The sequence below is a fragment of the Babylonia areolata genome, chromosome 21 (assembly GCF_041734735.1).
Source record: "Babylonia areolata isolate BAREFJ2019XMU chromosome 21, ASM4173473v1, whole genome shotgun sequence".
In the NCBI taxonomy this organism is placed as follows: Eukaryota; Metazoa; Mollusca; class Gastropoda; order Neogastropoda; family Buccinidae; genus Babylonia; species Babylonia areolata.
Genome location: NC_134896.1, coordinates 56,176,561 through 56,200,996, shown reverse-complemented (window position 1 = coordinate 56,200,996; position 24,436 = coordinate 56,176,561). Strand labels below are relative to the sequence as shown.

Here is a 24,436-nt window from a genome sequence, read left to right as displayed (position 1 = left end):
ATTGCATATGTGTAAAACCACACACACACACACACAAACACACACACACACACACACACACACACACACACACACACACAAACACACACCAAGTACATACATATATATATATATATATGTATGTGTGTATGTATGCATGTATATAACAGTGGGTTGGTGCACTGACGGCAGACCCGCCCTTGAGAGGTATGATGAGCTCCAGTAATTTCAAGTGATTCATATAGACTGTCCTTGGATAGTAATGGTGTGTATTTCCTGAGTTTGTGTACCTGATCCACGTGGTCACAGTGAGACCTACCAGGCCACTGACCATCCTCCTTCTTGGAGAACCTACAAAAGACCTGGGCAACACCAGTAACTGACGTGGATTCCTCATTTAGTCACCCAAACCCAGCAAACAGAGGTCTCTGTTGGAACTTCAGAGCCATATCAGTGTCATCATGTGCAACGCTGCCACTGAAAGTCAACGTGGACGAGGGGTGGGATGAATGAGCGAACTTAGCATCACTTACCAAATTGCTTAACGTTAAGAATGTTCCCAAACCCACTTTAAAATCCATATACTTAGGATCGCTTCATGTTTATATCAACCTGTGGAAACTGACTTAAAAGGAAATTTACCTTTATATCAGTCTGTCAGACCTTTAGATAAAACCAACAATTAAAATCAAACTTACATGAAAAAATAATACATTATTTGTATTTGTATTTCTTTCTTTTTTAATTTAAAAAAAAAAAATCACAACTGACAGGTTTCTCTGTGTGAAATTCGAGCTGCTCTCCCCATGGAGAGCGCGTCAGTCGCTACAGCGCCACCCTTTATATATATATATATATATATATATATATATATATATATATATATTATTTTTTTTTAAATTCTTTCCTGTGTGCAGTCACGGTTGTATTTGTTTTTCTGATCCAAGCGGATTTTTCTACAGAATTTTACCAGGAACAATCTTTTTGTTGCCGTGGGTTCTTTTACGTGCGCTAAGTGCATGCTGCACACGGGACCTCGGTTTATCGTCTCATCCGAATGACTAGCGTCCAGACCACTACTCAATGTCTAGCGGAGGGGGCCGGAGAAAATATCAGCAGCTGAGCCGTGATTCAAACCAGTGCGCTCAGATTCTCTCGCTTCCTAGGCAGACGCGTTACCTCTAGGCCATCACTCCACAATGTTATTAAACATTCTGTTATACTAATTTAGGAAAGTCAATAATGATAAAGAAGGAAAGAAGTTGGGGAAAAGTGAATGTGACAATTAGTCAAAATGACATCTTCTTGATTATTTACTTCTCTTTTTATTTTTTCTGTTTTTTTATTTTTTGTTTTTGTTTTGTTTTGTTTTGTTTCTTTCTTTCTTTAAATATTTTTTTGCGTGTTATTTTCTGTTTCATTTTCATTCGTTTCGAAAACCATTGTAAATGTTGGTGTTGACAGGAGCAGTTTTTCATAAGTTATAGGTCATTTCCGGCGAAATGCCCCCCTTACAAGACAACTTCCGTTTTAAAGGGTCATTGTTGTGTGGTGGAAAAAAAAGTTGTCTTCTCAAAACAAATCAACATAAGGTTGACAAGCTGGCTGATCACTTGTATGGATTTATGTGAACAATATAAACGATTTTCTGGGTGAGGGGTTATGCCAGATCCAAAGGACAGGTAAGAAATAATGCGAGAATTGACGATAGAAAAGGGAAAGGATGTATGAATTTCATGATCTTGTGATTCCGTTTTCATCGTTTGTTATCTGTCGATCAGTTAAAAGAAAATACGCGTCGATCTAAATGTCATATTTTGTATGGAAATTTCGACGATCAAGCGTCATGTAAGCTTCTTTCCTGTTGTTTAACTGTGGATAGTGTTTTCCTGTTACTGGACTCATAGTATTTCCAGTGATTTATTTAATTTTTTTTTTTTATCTGAGTCATCAAATTCATCATTTCGTGTTTCAGTTTTCACTCACAGACGTTAAGCAGGGGTCTGGACTTTTGAGATGAGCAAAATTTATTTCAACCTTCATCAAAACAAAGGATCTCGTTCTCCAAAGCAGGAAAAAGTTTTCAGGAAGTGTGCTTAATTTTGTTACTACGACGGATCAGATAGCACATCATTGAATTTATAAATAATTGTTTATGGATTCATTTTCATTGCAAACCTTTTTTTTTTGTTGTAATTTTTGATTTAGAATCTTTAAGTATCAATAACAGAGTAATTAAATCAAAGTTTGTTGTTGTTGTTGTTGTTTTTTGTAAAGTAGATCTGTCATTTTCAGATCCAGTAAGTAAATCAGTTCCATTGGGAAAGGTTGTTGTTGTTGTTGTTGTTAGTTTTTAGGGTAACATGAATTCATTCCATTGTGTCCTAGCTTGATGGCGTTAGCTGCTATCTTTGAATTTGATCAATGCTGACTGATGCCATATAATTATAAATTCATATTCACTATAAAGGTCTGCTTAGCACACTACTATTTGTCCCAAAATATGTTTATTTGGGAGTGCATTTTGTAATCTAAGACTGAAGCTTTTAAGTTCTTTTGTTCAAAACAGTCTTTATTAAGATGAGATTAAAATTTCTTTATAAGTATATGATTTGTTTATTTTCAGGACAATACTGACACTGTGCTATTGCACTGTGCTGGAAGCCCTGGACACACATGCACACACACGCGCACGCACACACACACACAATTATGCGAGTCTGGCGTGCGTGCGCACATGCACACACACACACACACACACACACACACACACACTGTCACAGTCACACACATAAACAGTGTTGCAGATCTATACATGTATAGACTGGGACACACACACACGCACACACACACACACACACACACACACAACACAAACACACACACAACACACACACACACACACACACACACACACACACACACATACACACATGCACACAAACCATTTTGATGCATGTACCTTGTCCTGTCTGGCTGCCAAATCAGTCTCTTAGACAATTCAAACTGGGGGATTGGGGTTCGTTAATAATGATAACATTACAATTTACAGTGTTTACCAAGATTGGATAAGTCACTGGAAATAGTTTTATCATTAAAACTATAAAAAAATATTTAAAATTTGTACTTTTTTTTTGCGAGAATACAATCACTGTATGATGTATCCATAAGCTTGTTACTAGTATAGTATGCTTGATAATGAATAAATGATCCTCGGCTGTTTATGCTGGTGCACTTTTTGTTTAGGGAATATCATGTGAAAAGCATGGAATTGCAATTATATTTGAGTTTATTTACTTCATAATGCCTGACCATAGATAAATATTGGGGTTTGATGAATTTTGAATAAGTGTGCCAGATTGAGATGTCCTCAGGACCTCACAAGCACATTTGTCTATAGTTTTATATATCTGATAATGAGTGATACTGATACTGATTTAAAAGACATACTTTATTTAATCTTATTTAATCAGTTATCCTGTCCAGTTCATAAGACCTAGGAAATGTGTTTGTTTTGATATTTTTGAAAAAGGAGATTATGTCAGCTGGTCAAGTAACCTATGCAATATGCTGAAAGGAAAAAGGGATGGACGTTTATTTTAATAGATTAATGAACTATGAAGTTGTTATTACAGTTTTAGACTTACACAAGATGTGGTACTTTCAGATGACTAACACAAGATGTGGTACTTTCAGCTGCTGTTTTCGAAGGAGTACATAGTGTAGCTTGGTCTTTTGTGAAGGACTGTGACTCTCAAACTAGGAGGCAAAATTGCACTGGCTCTTAGTGCTGCAGCCTTGTGGGCTGGTTGGCCTTTGGGAACCACCCCAACGCCGACTGTCCTAAAACTCTCTTGGCCAAGAGTGTGGGGATGTAACTTGGGCAAGACACTCTCCGCTATAATCAAATTCAAGCCCAAATTGTCGGAACAGCAGTTGCCTCCTCTGCTGTTCTGATGGTCATAGTCAGACACGACTATCATATACATAGTGTATCTCAAAGGAAACCATATCTAACTTTTTATGGAAAGATTTTGTTACTTATTCTTAAAAAAGTAAGATGTATTGATGCTAGGATAAACCAGTGTTTCAATTAATATTTTTGAGATGTTAATTCTTTTAAAAACATACTATAATGGTAAAGTGCATTGTGGCACATGTTATGAAGATTGACCTAGTCTAAAAACAGAAAATGAATAAATTGAGTCTTCACAATTTGTAAAGGATGGAAACAAGATGAGGTTTCCAACTTAACTGAATTCAGCATTTTACTTTTAGCAAACTAGATTAATTGGATTGCTGACCAGTGAACCGAAGAGAACAAATTCTTAACATATTGTAGTATTTTTACCAGTCTGGTGAAGCTAACTTTTCCTACTTTGCAGTTTCAGGGTATATATTACATGATTCATTGTTTACTAACTTCTTTGTAAGTTAGTTACTGTAAGTATAACTCACTTCGTAAGTTAGTCACAATAAGATTTCACAGCAGTTTGTGAGTTCACAGTCCAGTGGTGATACAGAGATCAGTGGATTCATAGCATGTTCTTTGTTGTGTACGCCTTGGACACTGAACAGTTTTTTGTCTTTCTTTGTTGATAGATTGGGTATGAAGATGCAAGAATATAAATTTCTGAAAGAGAAATTGTTGACATGTTTCATGATGTTTATTGATAAAAGTCAACATGTATGATCATGTATTTATTGTAAAACTAAAAGAGCATCTTTGGTTTAAGCATTACATCCACAAAATAACACAAGGCTTGATTATTTGATTTCTATAAGAACACTGATAAATGCTGTGTTCAGTGTTCTAGATTGTATGATAAATTATAATCATTATTTCTGTCTTTCTTTGAAGCCTTCAGTTTAATAACTTTACTAAAAATCAGTATTTTATTTTGTCTGTGCAGATTATTGATGGTCATAATATTGTTTTGTCTTTTTCACACTTAGTGTTTCTAAGGACAGTCCCAAACACATACTTGTAGTTGTAACACAGACAAATAGGTCAAGTGTTTACCCAGTAATTAACTTAATAAGCAAGGTGGGACAGTATCCGTCTCTCAAAACCATTGTGGAGTTAAGGAGACAGCAGACACAAGATGTGTACAAGAGTGTATTATCAAATGGTTGAAAATATCATAGCTAGACATTTAAACCCCTTTCTTTCTCACCCAAGTTGTATGTCATCATATGTTACGTTAAATGCACTTGCATGAATTTTACACAGTTATAGCAGTAACTGAATAAGGTTGTATAATTACTAAGCTTTACAGGTGAAGAAGTTGATCAGTGATAGTTTTTCTTTGGTCATTGTTCATGCTCTGTTTACTGTTGTAGCCTTTATATTTATTCATTGTACTTATGACAGCGAGGGATGTTCATAAAAGATTTCCCCTGACCCATTTGTCATGGACTGAGAGGAACAAAACTTGGCACAGTTATTTGTCTTTATCTACATACACCACCAAGATTGACTCACTTCTCCCATCACTTTATACAGCTGTGAAGACCTTGCCTGTAGAAGTCTGCAGGTTGCGTTAGAAGACACGTTTTGACCTCAGAAATTAGTGTTTCATCGTCTGGGAAGTGCTTGCTCTTCAAAAATTACTTCATGCTTGGAAAGAAGTGGAAGTCAGATGGTACGAGGTTGGGAGAGTAAGGGTGGTGAGGAAGGATTTCATAGCCGTAGGACCATGCTTCCCTCTGGTCAACATGCAAGTTGTGAACTGGGGTATTGTCTTGCAGGAGGTGGACACCTTTAGTCAACATGCCTCACCTCTAGGTTATGATGGCCTCCCGCAGTTTCTGCAGCAATTCAGTATAGTATGTACTGGTAATTGTGGTACCCTTTGCCAGGAAATTCATCATCACTTCTCTGTGCTGGTCCCAAAAGACTGTGAGCATGACCTTGCCTGCCAAGAGCTGGATATGTGCCTTCTTCGGTGGTGAGCCAAAATGCTTCCATTGCTTCGACTAGGCTTTAGTCTCTGGATCATAATGATGGACCTATGTTTTGTCTTGTCTGAGTAGTCTGTTGAAGAAGTCCTCCTAGTTTTCTTGGCACATGGCCTAAAGAGCTTGGGAGCACATGACTCATTCTTGCTTCTGGAAAGGTGTGAGCAGCCAGGGAATCCATCGTGCAGACAATTTCTGTATACATGTGCAAATGGTCATGGATTATTTTTTTCACAGACCCCACACTGATCTTGACATGTGGGCTAGTTTGTGAATGGCTATGCAACAATCCTCCAGAATGGTAGCCACCACTTGCCGGATGGTGTCTTCGTTCATCAGTGGCGGACTGGTCATCCAGGATTGGGAACTGTTTTTATCAATGCCCTACTGCACTTCGAACTGATGATGCCAGTGCTTGACTTCATTAAATGATGGAGCATCCTCCCCATAAATCTCTTTTATCTCATCAAACATCTCCCTTGGTGTGTGGCCTCAAGTACAGAAACTTGATGACCTCAGCATTCAGCTGGCTCCATTATCACACCTACCTCCACCCTAGCAGTAGCATCTATAAAAGAGAAACTGTTACAAGTTCAGAGATCTATGCAAATTACCACGTGAACTATAGAGACATGTGTATTTCCATACCTATGTAATTTCAGCTCCCTGCAATAACCAGAAGTCAGGGGAAATCTTCAATGAACATCTCTCGTAGTATGTACTGCATAATAAATTGATGCAGCGTAGATTGTAATGATGGGTGGTATAATGCATGGTGTTGTAAATGTATACTGAGTTCTGATATTGGAACTATTGCAATTGTATTCTTAAGCGCTTGGAGCAAACTTTATTTGATTAGGTGCTATATAGATTTATAAACTTGTCAATATAATCAACTATCTCGTAGACTGTTCACACGACACAAGAGGCTATGCCGCTATGGTGACTGCATTTTACCACTGCTGATATGGTTGAAATATTACAAGCAAAAGGAAGAGGTGGATGGAAACTGAAAATACTGCATATTTCCTATGACAAAAGCTGTAGCCAGTATTGGCTGGTCCAAGCAGAAACCTTCTTGAGGGGATCTTTTTAGGGGAAAGAAAGTGGAGTGTGTGTGTGTGTGTGGGGGGGTGGTATGGCTGCCCAATCCTTTGAATACATGTTAATGGATATATTGATTATTTGATATGATCAGTGTGTGATGGTGGTGATGACCGCAGAGCCCTGGAGGAAACAGCGAGATTGGGGGATGTGCGGGAGGTGTCGGGCCGACTGGCGCAAGAGCTGACCACCAGTCACCATGGCAACCAGGCCACTTACCACCAGGCCCACTCCCCCACTCACGCCCACTCCCACTCGCAGGAAGCCATCAAGTACGGGGAGCTGATTGTCGTGGGGTAAGCTGCACGGAGGAAAAAAGGACTGGTCGCACTGAGTCAGTCAGTGCTGTCTGTACCGCAGTTAGGTACTGCTGGTACAAAGGGGGTTTGTTTGGGTTATCCTCTGTCTGTACCTTCAGTCTAATATCATCATCTTAGATGAACAGACTATAAATTATAAATAAACGAACTTCTGTCAGTTAGTTACTGGCACAAAAGGGGTTTGTTTGGGTTATCCTCTGTCTGTACCTTCAGTCTAATATCATCATCTTGGATGAACAAACTATAAATTATAAATAAACGAACTTCTGTCAGTTAGGTTACTGGCACAAAAGGGGTTTGTTTGGGTTTTCTTCTTGTTGAGTGTTGTTGTATGTTGGTACCGCAGTTGAGTACCAGTGTGTATAAAAACAAAATAAAATGAAATAAAATAAAAGGGCATTTGGTTCGCCCAATTTAATGATAAAAAAGCCCTGGGCATTTACAGTGAAAAATATGATGATGTGTGCACACTAAAAACATGCAATACACCTGCATATCTGTTTTATTTTGATTTTTTTCAGACTGTTACTTATGTTAGATCGCTGTGTCATGTGCCATAAGTTTCAGGATGTGTACTGGTATATATATATATATATCTATATATATATATCTATACATACTATAGTGATAGTGATGGAGATATAGTGCAGTGATGGCCTAGAGGTAATGTGTCCGCCTTGAAGCAAGAGAATCTGAACATGCTGGCTCGAATCACGGCTCAGCCGCCCATATTTTCTCCCTTTCCACTAGACCTTGAGTGGTGGTCTGGACGCTAGTGATTCAGATTAGATGATAAACCTAGGTCCTGTGTGCAGCATGCATTTAGCGCACGTAAAAGAACCCACGGCAACAAAAGGGTTGTTCCTGGCAGAATTCTGTAGAAAAATCCACTTCGATAGGAAAAACAAATAAAACTACACGCAGGAAAAAATAGAAAAGAAAAAAATTAGTGGCGCTGTAGAGTAGCTACGTGCTCTCCCTGGGGAGAGCAGCCTGAATTTCACACAGAGAAATCTGATGTGATAAAAAGAAATACAAGTATACATTAATATATATATCATATGATATATGAAATGGGTTATATTTCAGAAAAAAACACTCATTTTGAGTAATCAGTACTGTCATCCTGAATATGAGATTTTTGTCTAGAACTATCGTAGTATCAAACTGAACCCGCAGCATTGGTGGAATGGTATTGACTTTAGAGTGATTTAAAAAAAAAAAATTTTTTTACATGCAAGGGGGTTTAACGAATGAGTTACTGAGTAATAATAATAATAACAATGGTATTTATATAGCGCTGGATCTTGTGCAGAGACAAATCAAAGCGCTTTCGCACCAGTCATTCACACGCATGCATAACTCTAATACTGTAGAAACTAAAGATAAGGAAGGGCAGGCAAGGGAGGCTATTTTGGGAAGAGGTGGGTTTTAAGGCCAGACTTGAAAGAGCTGAGTGTGGAGACTTGACGAAGCGAAGAAGGAAGTTCATTCCAATCGCAAGGTCCAGAAACAGAGAAAGATTGGCGGCCAACAGTCAAGTGTTTGAATCTGAAAATTGTAAGAGTGAATATGAAAATTTGAAAGTCTGCACAAATTTCCAATTTTTTAAAATTTTTTCTAACAAAGAAAAATGATTGGATCAGTCATGGATATATTTCAACGCTTTTAAGTTTATCCACTGCGGTGATGAATACAAGAACGAAGAATGCAGTTTGCTCTAGAACATTAGCTCATATCATCATTCTGTCTCTCTCTCTCCCCCCGCCACCTCTCTTTCTCTCTCTCTCTTCTTCTCTATAGATAGATAGACATAATTTATGTTTTGTAAACACTTTATTGACAGTGTAATTCTCCCAGAATGAAGCGTTTATTTGTGGTCTTTTTTTCTCAGAGAAGAGCTGGCCATACCGCACTTGGAACTTTTGCATATTTTTCCAGATTAAGTCAATAAGTGTATGAAATAAATTTATCATTAAATGTATCATTTTCATTGCAAGGAGGCCAGGACTGGTTTGATTTTGCTCGGAGAGTGTTTATTGCACATTTTTACGGACTAAATCCCATTAACTGATTAAGTATCTCTATAAGGATAGCTGAAAGCCTGGACTGATTCAAGGCTGAGCTCACCGTTGCATTTCAGGTACAATGGACATCTGACAGCAGGAGACAAAGGGCGGCGAAGAAGCAAGTATATTCTGTGGAAAAGGGGAAGGTCGAATGGCGTCAAGCCTTCCAAACGACACCTTGTCTCAGACCCCAAGTCGTCAAAGGCATGTTTGAAAGAAAACATGTTTATTTCGTTGATCTGTCACTGTAGATAACTCAGTAGCTTCTAGTTGTTTTTGATTTTTTTAGTCTAAGTACTGTTGTTTGATCCAAAGTGACACAAAACATGGGTTTTATCAGCACTGTGCACATAAAATGTAATGCAATGTTTTTCGAATGCTAGATCATTATTGGTGATCTGGATTGATAGGTTAGCTTAAAAAATGATACTGAAGGGGATTTTGTTATTAGCTAAAAACAAAAACAACAGCAGCAAAACATCCCTCCCAAAACAACAACAACAACAACCACAACAACCAGACATGCTTTACACAAGTAAACAAATACTGTGACAAAACATGGATCAAACACTGTCTCTCAATAATGTAAAAAAAAAAAAAAATTCAATTAGAATGTTTGAAAAGTAACAACACAGGCTATCATTATTATTTATGTACATTAGTGAGTATGTCTTTCATTGTGTAATAATATAAATTTTTTTAAAATCAATTGAATAAACAGCACAAGCTATCATTATTAACAAGCATCTGTATGCCTGTCAAAATGTAAAAAAATGCAATAAAACTGTGCCATTGTTATTATAAACCTGTATGTGTATGCCTGTCATAATGTGTAAAAATTGTAAATAAAAAATGTTTAATAAAAAAAACCCCAACCCCCCCTCCACCCAAACAGGCGGTCCAGGACAGTGCCCAGCACTCCGTCTCCTACACCCTGTCCCGGAACAAGGCCATCATCGTGGAGTACATGCAAGACAACGACACAGACATGTTTCAGATCGGCCGCTCCTCGGAGGGCCCCATAGACTTTGTGGTGATGGACACCATTCCAGGCTGCCAGCGGAGCACCCGGGAAAATGTGACGCAGAGCACGATATCACGGTTCGCCTGTCGCATCATCGTCGACAGGAACCCTCCCTATACCGCCCGTATTTTCGCTGCCGGCTTTGACTCGGCGAGGAATATTTTCCTAGGGGTAAGTGTCAGTTCAGTGCTGTGTGAGTTATTGTTGGGAAGGGGGAGGTGGTTTATTTGGGAGGAGGGGGGTACAGAGGTATGGGAGGGGTGGGGTGGGGGGCGTGAGGGTTGTTGTCTCTGTCACCAACCCCCACGCTCCCCCCTCGCCCCCAACCCTCCCCCAGATGTTTTGGCATTCTTTTCCATAAATGTGATGTTGATATATATATATATATATATATATATATATATATATATGTTCTTGTTTTGAATGAATTATGCACTTTCAAGCACATAACAGTCTTCAGATTATTCAGACTTTGCCTCTAGTCTGGACTCAGACTGAAGACAGGTCAGGAAAGCGACAATTTCTTATATACTAATATAGATTTACTGACCACTGAGAGAGAAAACCCCAGTCTTGTCCATGCTAAAATGATGGCCAAAGCAAACCCATAAAGATCAACAAATTTTGTAACAATTGCACTTACATATGGGCATATTTGTGTACAGTGCAGATCCACACAAACCTGATAACTGCATATGCGTATAGTCAGATTTTTGACTGATGACAAAACTGTGCTTTATCTAAGAAAATAATAATAATTAGAAGAAAATATTTTTTAAAAAGAGTTGAAGACAGAAAAATTTGTTTCCTTTTGTATAAATCATCAGCACTTAGCAATCACGGAAATTACGCAGAAAAAAAAAAAAAGGAAGAAAGAGAAACGTGATGCCTTTTCCACTGCCCCCAGGAAAAAGCCGTCAAGTGGTATTCAGAGGAGGACATAGATGGCCTGACCACCAATGGTGTCTTCGTGATGAAGCCGATCAATGGCTTCACGCCGTCCGGAAAGCCAGGGGTGTGGCGGGAGATCTCCGTCGGAGGCAGTGTTTTCTCGCTGAGAGAGTCGCGTCCCATGCCGCACAAAAGTCATCAGGTGAGAAGCGTGGCTTGTGTGCACACTGAGGTACATGGTGTCGGTTTTTTTGGGTTTTTTTTTTTCAGGTGCTGTCTAAAAGGTTGTGAGTGTGTGTGTGTGTGAAGGGGGTGGTGAGGGGAGGGAGGCGTTGTGTTTGCAGGTATGTGTGGGTGTGAGTGTGTGTGTGTGAGTGTGTATGCGTGATTGTGTGTATATGTGTGGATGTGAGTGTGTGTTTGTATGTGACATTAACCTGTGGAATGTGCTGACGCTCACTTTCCATGGTTGTGAACTGGAATGATGATATTTTCATTGGGATGTAAAATATGGCAGGTGGAAATTGGATTTTTTCTTTCTTTCTCCTTGTCCGTGTTGTGTCAGTGGCGCTACTCTCATGCTCCCCTTTGTGTTCCATGGGCCTTTCAGTGGCAGTCCGCAAGGGGCTATCAGTTATAGTTTGTCTTGAGGCCACACATAGAGAAGACCCTGCTCTGCTGTTGAGTCACTTTGGTTTTGTGGCAGAGTGGTTAAGATGCTTACCTGCCAACACAGTGCCTATGATGGTCTGGGTTTGGTTCCTGGTCTCACCCAATCTCCTGATTAATTACACGTACTTAACCGTGACCCAACTAGTGCAGACTCCGGCAGGGGTCTGACATTCCTGTCCTGTGCAAACTACTATCCGCCTATGCAGAGAAAACGAAACTACGGCCGACAGCCTCCCAGAAGTAGGTAACCTCCCCTTTGTCCCGTTGGCTAGCGCCCTCTTTTTCCGGCAGCCATTATGACTCCTGTTCCTGTGCTCTCCATATGGCTAAGTTTCTTTGTATTTTCTGTCTGTCTGTTGATTCTCTGGCGTTCTTGTTTTTTGTCAAATTTTGTCTTGAACCGGGTCACATAATTATATGGTTCAATTGGGAGATCGGGCTAAAATTAAGTCGTGATCGCAATCGATTCCACCCAATCTCCTGATTTTGACTGGCAGATCAAACTGAGCGTCTAGTCATATACGGATGAGATGATAAACAGAGGTCCTGTATACAGCATGCATGTGGTGGTCTGGAAAAGAACCAGTGGCAACAAAGGTGTTGTTCTCTGGCAAAATTCTACAGAAGAAACCCACTCTGATAGGAGACACAAATATGCATGCACTCTGGGTCTGACTGGAGCACTGGGTTGTGCTGCTGTCAGGCATCTGCCTAGCTGATGTGGTGCAGCATGTAAGGGTTTGCCAGACTGCAGTGATACCTTCTTGAGAAACTGAAACTGAAGTGAATGTTTAGTTTGGTGTCATATACTGTACCATGTCAAACTGATGCAAACTAGGCCTATCGGTTTGCTCTGCTTGGCCAAATTTCGCGTGGCTAACAGGTACTCCTATTCAGCTAGAGCAAGACACCAAGAAATCTGATGCTGAAAGTTACTCAGAGATTTGCTGGAACAAATTCTGTAATAGATTGGTGCTATTGGTGTGTTTTTTTATCGTTTGCCTTGTTTGTTAAATTCATAGTTATTAGTTTAAGATTGGTAACTGTCTTTTGAGGTTTTTGGAGTGTGATGGAACATAGATGAACACAAAACATGCAGTGATCAATACAAGTTGTCAATGGATATTTATCAGAGTTCAGTAAGATGAAGCATGAGGTCAGGGGGTCCACACTGATGTTTCTTCTTCTTCTTCGCTCATGGACTGCAACTCCCAAGTTCACTCATATGTACACATGAGTGGAGCTTTACGTGTATGACGGTTTTGACCCCACTATATAGGCAGCCATACTCCATTTTTGGGGGTGTGCATGCTGGGTATATTCTTGTTTCCATAACCCACTGAACGCTGACACGGATTACAGGATATTTAACATTCATATTTGATCTTCTGCTTGTGTATACAAACAAAGGGGGTTCAGGCACAAGCAGGTCTGCAGATATGTTGACCTGGGAGATTGGACAAATCTCCACCCTTTGCCCACCAGGTGCTGTTACCAAGATTCGAACCCGGGACCCTCAGATTGAAAGTTCAACGCTTTAACCACATGGCTACATGGCTGTTGTGCCCGTCACTGATACTTCTATCCCTCCTTATGAGGCCAGCTTCATGTGCATGCTTGCACACACGTATGTTGCATGTTCTGTGTTTTTTTTTCTTTTTTCTTCTTTTTTGTTGTTGATTGGCTGTGTTCAGATTTGAAAAATAAAAGAAAGAAAGAAAAAAATAAAACAAACAGAAAGACAGATGCAAATTTTTTTGTTTTTATTTTTCTGTTGTGCAGATACCCGAAGAAGATAATATACTGCGGGATGGCACGTTGATAGACTTGTGTGGAGCAACACTGCTGTGGCGATCAGCTTTGGGCCTTATTACTGCTCCGGTGAGTCACAGCATTATATAGACAGTTACAGTATTGTCAAGCTTTCTTAATAATTATTATCTGTCTCTTTTTTTTATATATATTTTTTTTACTCATGTGTTAAAGCGTTTTTGATTCAAGAGTGGTGGAAACTCTTGCTGTGAACAAATCCCCAACAGAATCAACACTACCAGACCTTCAGCAAATGATACAGTGAACATTGCTTACAGGGACAGAGGAAGGAAAACTTTGTGCACTCGCTGCAAGTGCAGATTTTCCATCAGTTATTGTGGCTGTGTTGATTGCTGAATCAATGCAACATTTCCATGAATTATGGTAGCTGTGATGATTGCTGAATCAAAGGAAAGAATATTGTTTGTTCCTGAAAGTTATTGAAAATTTCAGTTTGTTCCTGGTTTTTGTATCATCTGTTCCTCATGGTCAGATTTTGGGGTAGGCATGTATGCCTTTGGGTCGGACGTCCATTGTTTGACCACACTGACACGATGCTTCATCATATTGTTTTCTCCGGAAAGGACGGACTGGGCCCCGCCTTCATCTTAGGTCCAACCCCAGACACAGTGATCATAATTTCACTGACACTAAGGCCACAAAAGGTTACAAAATCTTTCACTTTGATTATCGTATCCATCACATGTACTGGAATTTGTGCTGTGCTGTTGTCACTGTTTCTTGTATAAGTTGGAAATTTGATATAGATCTTGTGCCTTTGTGATGTGACGTTAGCAGCAGAGGTTATTTTCGTGTATAAACGGAAATTTAATTACTACATACTTAACCGTGACCCAACTAGTGCAGACTCCAGCAGGGGTCTGACATTCCTGTCCTGTGCAAACTACTATCCACCTATGCGGAGGTTTAGTATAAATCTTGTGCCTTTGTGATGTGACATCAGCAGTAGAGGTTAGCATGCACGTTTTCTTCATTCTCTGCACAGACGGAAATGGAGTTTCAAGGAATGATCAACAAGATCAACGCGGGGCGACCGCAGTGTCCGGTGGGCCTGAACACCCTGGTGCTGCCGTCAAAAGGGTCTCTGAACCTGCATGAGAAGCACCCCTATGTGTACCTGGTGTGTGGACACGTCCACGGCAAGCACGAGTGGGGGCAGGGGGACAGCGAGAACCGGACGTGTCCATTGTGCTTGAAGGTGGGTGCAGGTTGGATTCTTCCACCGGTGCTGGTCAGATGGCATTTAGGTCCATTGTGTGTGTAAACACATCTGTCTGTGTGCAAACAGTTGTGTGTATGTGCAAACAGTTGTATGTATGTGCAATCATATCTGTGTGTGCAAATATATATCTATGTGTGTGCAAACATATCTATGTGTGTGCAAACATATCTGTGTGTGCAAACATATCTATGTGTGTGCAAACATATCTGTGTGTGTGCAATCATATCTATGTGTGTGTAAACATATCTGTCTGTGTGCAGACAAGTGTGTGTGTGTGTGCAAACATATCTGTGTGTGTAAACATATCTGTGCGTGTGTGCAAACAGATCTGTGTGTGTGCATACACATCTGTGTGTGTGTGAACATATCGATCCATCTAAGAGGAAGATGGCACAGTGGTTATCTGTCATGACAGTGTCTGTGGGGGGTCAGGGTTTGAATCCCGGTCTCACCCTTTCTCCGTAGTGCTTCTAGGAAATCAAACTTGGCATCCGGTCATTCCGATGAGACAAACAGTTAACCGAGGTCACATCACATGTGCAGTACACATTTCGTGCACTGACAAGGAACGGATGGCAACAAAAGAGTTGTCCTTGTTGCAAAATATTGTGGAAGAAATCCACTCTCATAGGTACACAAATTTCATATGCATGCAATCAAGACCTGATGAGTATGTTAGACTATGCAGCTGGTCGTGCATCTGCCTGGCACATGTGGTGTGGAGTATGTGTATGGATTTTCCCAAACACAGTGATGCCTCCTCAGGAAAGGGAAACTCCAATTGAAACACCAGTACAAGTGGGATGACAGTCAGGTACACTGTGTGTGCGCATCATTGTTGTCTTTTTTATTTATTTGTTTTATTTATTTATTTATTTGTTTATTTTATTATTATTATTATTATTGATTATTTATTTTATTTTATTTATTTATTTATTTTATTTTATTTTATTTTTTTATACGCTTATAGTTGACTTCATCAAGTTTTTGCGCCTTAAACATATTATTATTAGTAGTAGTAGTTCTTTTTTTATGTATTTATCTTTTTTTTTTCTTTTTTTTCTCAAGGCCTGACTAAGCACGTTGGGTTACGCTGCTGGTCAGGCATCTGCTTGGCAGATGTGGTGTAGCGTATATGGATTTGTCCAAACACAGTGATGCCTGCTTGAGCTACTGAAACTGAAACTGAAACTGTGTGCGCACACATCAGTGACGAACATGCCAAAAAAGCCTGGTGGTGATTTTTGTTTTGTTTTTGTTTAAACACTTGCTCATTGACTGCTGGGATCTGCATGGCATTAGAAAGAGACATTCCACGGCAGATTCTGTGAAAACTTTGTTCCGTGATGTTCCTCTGTGGAAGCTAATGGGCACTTTTAATCAGATTTGAATGTTTAAAACTCTGAAACATTTTTTCTTGACTTTTTGAGTGAAAAGATAGAAGCAGGGATTAGTTTTTATTGTACTTCTTTAACCCTTTACTTGAAGTCGATGCTAACCTGGTGATGGCCTTGAGATGGCCTTAACTCTTTCCATACGAACCGCGAAAGAGACGACATTAACAGCGTTTCACCCCAATTACCATCATCAAAATATTGCAGGCGGAAGGCTCTTATACTGAAGAGGTGAATGTTGACAAAGAATACCACAATTCTGACGATGGAAGCTAAAGATTGGGTCATTCAGACACCCACTGGACATCCGAGGGGTCCGTGTAGAGGAGAAGAGAGGACTGGTCATACTGAGTGAGTTAATGGTCTGCAAGGCTCTAAGCACCATAATTTGATTTGATTTGATTTAGTGGGTGTTTTTTTTGGGGGGGTTTGTTTATTTGTTTTGGGGTTGTTGTTTTTTTGTGGTGGTCCAAAGTGGAGAGTGGTGACGTGTGTGCAGGCGGGTCCCTTCGTCAAGCTTCAGATGGGCTGCGAGCTGAGTCTGTACGTGGACTCTGAGTGCCCCACCTACTGCTTCAACCCCTGCGGCCATGTGGCGTCAGACGGCACAGTCAAGTGAGTGCAGCGTGTGTAGAACATGGAAAGAACCAGGGGTTACTACAGGGTCATGGAAGTCTGGAAAAGTCTTGTGGGAAAAATGAGAGAATCATATTTCCAGAGCTGAGAAAGTCTTGGGGAAAAATGAGAGAGCCATTTGCATGGGTTGGGAAAGTCTTGGGGGTGAAAAAGAGAAACATTATCAGGGCTGGGAAAGTCTTGAGGGAAAAAGAGAAACAATTTCCAGGGCTGGAAAAATCTCGGGGGGGGAAAATGAGAGAAATATTATCTGGGCTGGGAAAGTCTTGGGGGAAAATGAGAGAAACATTTCCAGTGCTGGGAAAGTCTTGGGGAGAATAAGAGAAACATTATCAGGGCTGGGAAAGTCTCTTGGGAAAAATGAGAGAAACATTTCAATGGGCTGGAAAAAGTCTTCGAAAAATGAGAGAACTATTTCCAGGGCTGGAAAAGTCTTTTGGGAAAAATGAGAGAAACATTTCCAGGACTGAGAAAGCCTTTTGGGAAAAACGAGAGAAACGTTTCCAGGGTGGGAAAGTCTTTTGGGAAAAACGAGAGAAACGTTTCCAGGGTGGGAAAGTCTTTTGGGAAAAATGAGAGGAACATTTCCAGGGCTGGGAAAGTCTTGGGGAGAATAAGAGAAAGATTTGCAGAGCTGGGAAAGTCTTTGAGAAAGACAAGTTTTGCCCTTTAGGGTCTGGAAAAGTCTAGGAATTTTTATACAAAACCTTTTACTGGTATCATTGAACAAAGAAGGTAAGCAATTTGTTAACAGACCAACAAAAAGTGATGAAACTGAAACATTGACACTGGGATCAACTACGAGTCCATTGCATTAAAAAAACAAAAGATGAAAATTAAACATTGATACTGGTACATGCACCAATATCATTCTACAAGGAGCTATTGCATTTTTTTTTTTTTTTTTTTTTAATAAAAAGAAGATGAAAATTGAAGATTGATTCAGGGATATACGCCAGTTTCTTTCATCAGTGGTTGAGTAGACGAATTTTGAAAAATCAGTTTGGCAATGTGTTGGACAGGGAACATTTTCTTTCTGGTCCGCAAAACATCTGGAAAAAGTGAGGAATTTTGTTTGATCACATTTGTGGAAAACCCTGAGAAAAGACACACCATGTAGGGTGCTCTGTTTTGCAGTCATTTGAAACTTTTGTTTTTGTCCTCTTCTGTGAAACCTTGGTTTAGTTCCGAATCAAACATGTTGGTTTGGTGTGGACAACCTTTATTTTGCTGTCTCAAGTTTCAGTTCCTAGGAGGTGTCGGAGCATGTGTACAGATCCCCACAAGGAGGAAGGTGGCAGAATGGTTAAGATGCTTATTGGCCAGTACAGCGTCCATGGGGGGCTGGGTTCAAACAATGGTCTCACCCTTTCTCCCAAGTTTAACTGGAAAATGAAACTGAGCATCTACACTCTAGTCATTTGGATGAGACCGAAAACTGAGGTCCTATGTGCAACGTGCACTTTGCGCACTGAAAAAGAACCCATGGCAACGAAAGTGTTGTCCCTTTGCAAAATTCTGCAGAAAAAGCCCATTCTGATAGGTACACAAATAGTATATGCAAGCATCCAAGGTCTAACTAGCGCACTGAGTTACGCTGTTAGGCATCTGCCCAGCAGATATGGTGTAGCATATTACATATGGATTTGTCCCAACGCAGTGGTGCCTCGTTGAGAAACTGAAACTGAAACTTACAGAATACTTTATCTCAGTAAGAGAAATGCATGCGTGGTGAAAGCTATGCAAACAATACATGAGAATCACAGTCACCCAGTGTAAATACATAAAAGACGTAAGATACAGAAACGCTAGAGAATCAGTCAGTCTGTGTGAACACATATTAGACATAAAAACGCTGAAATGCTAACTTGGTGTGTGTGTCCCCCCCTTCAGGTACTGGTCTCAGGTACAGGTGCCGCACGGCTCGCAAGGCTTCCACACCATCTGTCCCTTCTGCTCCACCCCTCTGCAGGCCACCCCCTTCATCAAGCTCATCTTCCAGGACAACACTGACTGACACTGCGCTCCGCCTCCCCCTTCCGCCCTAAAACCTCCCCCCCCCACCCCCCCCACTGTCCAACTACCCCTCAGCTGCCCCCACAGCCCCCCTCACCCCCCCTCCCCACCGCCCCCACTTCCTGTGTCAACTCGGCTTTCCAGGCAACACGCAACGACGACACCCCTCTGCCTCTCCTTCTTTTCTTGCCGTTCTCCGCGCCCCTTGTCTCTCGACTGGATTTCTTCCCTCCCAGGATGGTGATGATAGTTGACTGTCTTGCCTGCCCCACGCTCTCTGACTTCTCCTGTGTCCACCACACTTCGGGTTGGAACTGTTCATCCATCCATTTAGACACTAACAACCTCCTAGACGGTTGACTTCCCTTGCGCATCCGACAAGTAATGGACGGAGCGCATTTTGGCCAACGTTTGGGCAGAGTATTTCCGGTTAGGCTTCCGAGTTAAGGGCTGTTTTTAGCTGTGGTGATTTTCCCCATGCCCGGAGGGTCCCGCTGTGCTGCTGTTGGTTGGCCGTCCTGCACAGAAAGCTGAGAACAGAGGTCTCACCTTGCGCTGTCTCGCCATGTTGTCAGCTACTGAAACGGAACCGGATGTCGATGCCCTGGAGTGTCTGCCAGAAGAGCCCCGTCCAGAGCTTTGAAGCAAACACAGTGTAGCATGACGTCGCAAGAGGACCGTCTATGAGATATCGGTGTCTGTGAATGATCCAGCGAACAGTGGTCATGCCAGTCTCAAAGCGCTTGGGCCGTGTCACCAGGCTTTGTCCTTGGAGGTTTCTGTGAGCGGCTGTTGGGGTCACCCATGGTATGCCTTGGTTTGCCTGCAATATTGACATCAGACCTTACTGCTTTTGCCTTGCTGACCTTGTCAGCAGGGATCGATGGGTTTTTTTTCATCTCCTCTCCTGGATCAACTGTTTTTACCTCCCCTTCTGGATTCATTCTTTTTACTTCCCCTCCTGGATTGACTGTTTTTATCTCCCCTTCTGGATTGACTGTTTTTACCTCCCACTTGGATTGACTGTTTTTACCTCCCCTTCTGGATTCACTCTTTTTACTTCCCCTCCTGGATTGACTGTTTTTATCTCCCCTTCTGGATTCACTGTTTTTACCTCCCCTCCTGGATTGACTGTTTTTATCTCCCCTTCTGGATTCACTGTTTTTACCTCCCCTCCTGGTTTCTTGTTGAGTTTTCACTGACCTTTCATCCATTGTTTGATCATCATCAACCCCGGTCTCTCTCACCCTGCCTTCAACAAGCTGTTTTTTTGGGGTTTTTTGGTGTATCATGATTTTGAAGTCTTTTTTTTTTTTTAATCCTTTTTTTATTTTCATTTTTTTCATGTGTGTGTCATGTTTCTGCAAACTTGTATTCCACTGAAGCATGGCACCAGTTGCTGATAGTTTCAGTTCTCCTCCCCATCACCTTGCTGGTCGGCTGGTTTTGTTTTGAAGGATTATCACTGGTTACACAATCAACTGCTATCATGAAAGTGAGGGTGGTGTCTTCTGAATAATTCCCATGTTTTGAAGGATTATCACTGGTTACAATCAACTGCTATCATGAAAGTGAGGGTGATGTCTTCTGAATAATTCCCATGTTTTGAAGGATTATCACTGGTTACAATCAACTGCTATCATGAAAGTGAGGGTGATGTCTTCTGAATAATTCCCAAGCAGTATTTACATCTCTCTCTGCAATAGGAAACAAAGTGAGGTTGATTTAGAATGACCCAAGATCCTTACGTGAGGTCTGTCAGTCTGTCTAAATGTGTCTGTATAGAATGTTGAAGAAAAGGAATGAAAAAAGAAATCATGTTAGCAAAGATTTATGACAGTGTCAGAATGGATTCATGACAGTTTCTACTGACTCTTAATTATTGGTTCATACACACAAAACAACAGTTGTTTTTCTGGTTAGCACTGTTCAGCACTACTATAGATGGATTTTCCTGTATGTTGTAATGATATTTTGTATAACGATTGAGAATTGATGCTGACTGAAGCCAATTATTTTCAGTTTAGAGTTCGATATGCATAAATGTAGTACTTATTTTTGTTCAGTGTTTAATATAGAGTCTGTCTTCGCTACTTGTCAAGTGAGACCATAATTGAAAGTGAGATCAGCGCAAAACTGTTTGAAGGGTACATGAAATGATATGGTTGATTTCACTTGGCCATCTGATCTTCCTTGAGAAAGTAGTTATTCAGGAATGGCAAAGTTACCACACCAGGTCAATACTGCTTTTTAAAAAGGTGTAAAAGCTAAATTTGATTTGGCCGTTTCAGTCATGCGCATGACTTATTCTTCTTGATATGATATTATTTGCTCGTTTTATACAGATTTCTTCTTGCTTGTTTTTGTTTTTGTTTTTGTTTTTGTTTTTTTCAGGTACTGCAGTTTGAAATCAATCCCAATTTTTCTGTCTGCATCTTTCTTCTTTTGTCCATTGTGTGTCAGTTCAGTTCGTGTCGTCTCCTAGCTTTTGCTGTGTGCTGACTTCTTGACAACTCCAGTACATGACAGTGATCCTGTTTCACTGGCGTATTTTGCCCTCATCCCTTTATTCCGATCTGGAGGGGGTGGGGAAGTGGATAATGGTATATATGGCATACACGTCTATTCTCAAGAGTTTATGGACATGCCATGTTTTTTGTTTAGTTCCTGACTTAGCATTTTCTTTTTAATTACACATACTTAACTGTGACCCAACTAGTGCAGACTTCGGCAGGGATCTGACATTTATATACTTCTGGGATGATTCAGATTGATGTGATTAGCTTGATGGGCATGGTGCAATAATGAAACCATTGATCATCAAGTTAGCGGCTGATGTATAAACATATGCATCCGTTGGCAGTCGACAGAGACCTCTCTGAACCTGATCTCGAACAGACTGTGTGTTGCCAAAGCAGCATGTTTAAACCAGCTCAGAATGCTGTATTCTGAATGGATGGAACAGGTCCCGTAGCCAATGAAAATCTGTTTTAGAAACTGAATGCTAGTCAGTAAATGGTAATGAATACCAGAATTTTCTGAAATAAGAGGAAAGTATTTTAATACCAGAATTGTCCAAAGTGAGAGGACAGTATTTTAATATGGGAATCGTCCAAAGTGAGGGGAAAGTATTTTAATACCGGAATTGTCCAGATTGAGAGGAAGGTATGTTGTACAGGAATTATCCAAAGTGAGAAGGGAGTATTAAACAGGTCTTCACCACTATCAGATGTCAGGAAGAATGGAAGCCATAGAAAAAATGTCAAGAAGTCTGCGTTTCCTGTTTCAGTGATGTTGTTTATGGTTTTAGAATCAGAGCTGAAGTTCAGAGACATGGATCATGACTAACTCCTGTTCTGAAGTCACCGCCAGTGTGTTTCACACTGACAGAGTCTGTTAGCATGAGGCATCAGCAGTGGTAGTGAAGTGTATCACTGGAAAGGGGGATTATGTGTCTTTGTCTGTAGTGACCGTTCCTGTGCCCTGGGGAAATGGTGTGACTGTAGGGCTCATTTCCGGAACTGTTTAGCATTGTATTGTTATCATATTTTTTATCACAACAGATTTCGCTGTAAGAAACAGGGGCTGCTTTTGTTTAGGAAGAATATGTCACCACGTGTGCAACAGCACATTTTGGGTTGTGTTTTATCATCAAGTTTGGTCATTTTTTGCCAGAGACAGCAATGTTCCTGCTGTGGATTCTTTTACATATGCTAAGTGCACACTGCATGAGTCGTCATCTCATCCAAAAGACCAGCACCCTGACCACCAATTGGTCTCATGGAGGGTGGAGCAAGATTCTTGGTTTATGTTAGAATCGATCCCTTGGACACTCGTTTCCCTGGTTGGGTACACTGCCACTAGACCGCTGTTCCCTCACATGTGACATTCTTTCAGAATTGTTCTCCGAGATTTTTTAACTTCTCCTTCGTTTGTGGGCTGCGACTCCCGCGTTCACTCATATGTACACGAGTGGGCTTTTATGTGCATGACCATTTTTACCCTACCATGTAGGCAGCCACGCTCCATTTCCGGGGGTGGTTTCTAACTGATTTTCCACCTTTCTTCATCTGCTGGCCCTCTCCTTGCAGGCACTGTTGGTCCCAACGAAATGTAGAAATGTTTGCGAAGCTTCAAGTAATATGACTCTTGCACCAACATAGATGGTTGAAGTTTCGGCAGTTGAGCTTGGCTGTTCACATGTCTTGACTGTGATACCTTGATGCTCAGTATTTGTGTTTTGTACCCACGTAGATGTTCAGTGTGTGGAAGTGAGCGTGTGCAGAATGTGAGGGAAGACATGTAATTGTGTGAGTGAATGTGTGTATGTGTGTGTTTGTTTCTTTGTGTGTGTGTGTGTTTCTGTGTGTGTGTGTGTGTGTGTATGTCTGTGTTTGTACACATGATAGGCCTGTTTACAAGATGTAAGTCAAAAGGGGAGAAATACTGGGAAGCTCCAGCGCTAACAAGTTCAGTTTATTTCCCCAATTTTTGCGGTTACAACAGTTAGAAATCAGTTGTTCTCAGCAAACAGTTCTGTGCCTGTGTTGGTTGATTGTTGTCATGCGTCTGTCAGCACTGTTGATTAGACCCAGTGTCTGTTGGCCAGAACAGGATTCATCAGTGCTGAATTCAGGGTTGGTTTGAACCCAGTGTCTGTTAGCCAGAACAGGATTCATCAGTGCTGAATTCAGGATTGGCTTGAACCCAGTGTCTGTTAGCCAGAACAGGATTCATCAGTGCTGAATTCAGGATTGGCTTGAACCCAGTGTCTGTTGGCCAGAACAGAGGATTCATCAGTGCTGAATTCAGGATTGGCTTGAACCCAGTGTCTGTTGGCCAGAACAGAGGATTCATCAGTGCTGAATTCAGGATTGGCTTGAACCCAGTGTCTGTTGGCCAGAACAGAGGATTCATCAGTGCTGAATTCAGGATTGGCTTGAACCCAGTGTCTGCTGGCCAGAACAGAGATATCCTGGTTCATTTCACCGTGAAATATTCAAGTTCAACCTGTCAGTATACTTCAGAGTTTCAGTTGAACATCAGCTGCAAGATATTCTAGTTTCTTCACTTTGATCCACAGTGGTTTAAAAAAAAAAAAAATGTCTGAAGACAAATCCTTTGTTTCGGTTATGTCCTTGATGATATATGTTGAACAAAAACCAGTGAATTCCTGAAGAAAACAACCCCCCCCCCCCTCCCCAAAACCACCAAACGATTTGTTGCAAAAAAGATGAGGAAGAGAGGAGAAGTGATCTGCTGCTCTTCTCATTGCTGGTGAGGATGATCCGGTCAGCAGCTTTCATTGCTGGTGA

At 40.9% G+C, this 24,436-nt stretch overlaps 1 protein-coding gene across 1 annotated transcript; it reads left to right on the top strand.

Annotated features, from left to right (window-relative positions):
- Positions 1 to 1,532: 1,532 nt before the first annotated feature.
- LOC143295931 (protein pellino-like) lies at positions 1,533 to 24,348 on the top strand. The gene is made up of 9 exons (XM_076607617.1): positions 1,533 to 1,661; positions 7,164 to 7,340; positions 9,508 to 9,637; positions 10,329 to 10,628; positions 11,365 to 11,550; positions 13,803 to 13,901; positions 14,839 to 15,051; positions 16,969 to 17,084; positions 18,999 to 24,348. The coding sequence occupies exons 1-9, from the start codon at positions 1,642 to 1,644 to the stop codon at positions 19,120 to 19,122; spliced, it is 1,365 nt and encodes a 454-aa protein (XP_076463732.1). The 5' UTR covers positions 1,533 to 1,641; the 3' UTR covers positions 19,123 to 24,348.
- Positions 24,349 to 24,436: the final 88 nt, after the last annotated feature.

Bases quoted from the DNA above. Each gene is read 5' to 3' on its own strand.
- LOC143295931 (XM_076607617.1), top strand. From the start codon at position 1,642: ATGCCAGATCCAAAGGACAG. The intron at 9,638-10,328 runs GCATGTTTGAAA...CCACCCAAACAG, and splicing joins CAGACCCCAAGTCGTCAAAG to GCGGTCCAGGACAGTGCCCA. The intron at 15,052-16,968 runs GTGGGTGCAGGT...ACGTGTGTGCAG, and splicing joins CGTGTCCATTGTGCTTGAAG to GCGGGTCCCTTCGTCAAGCT.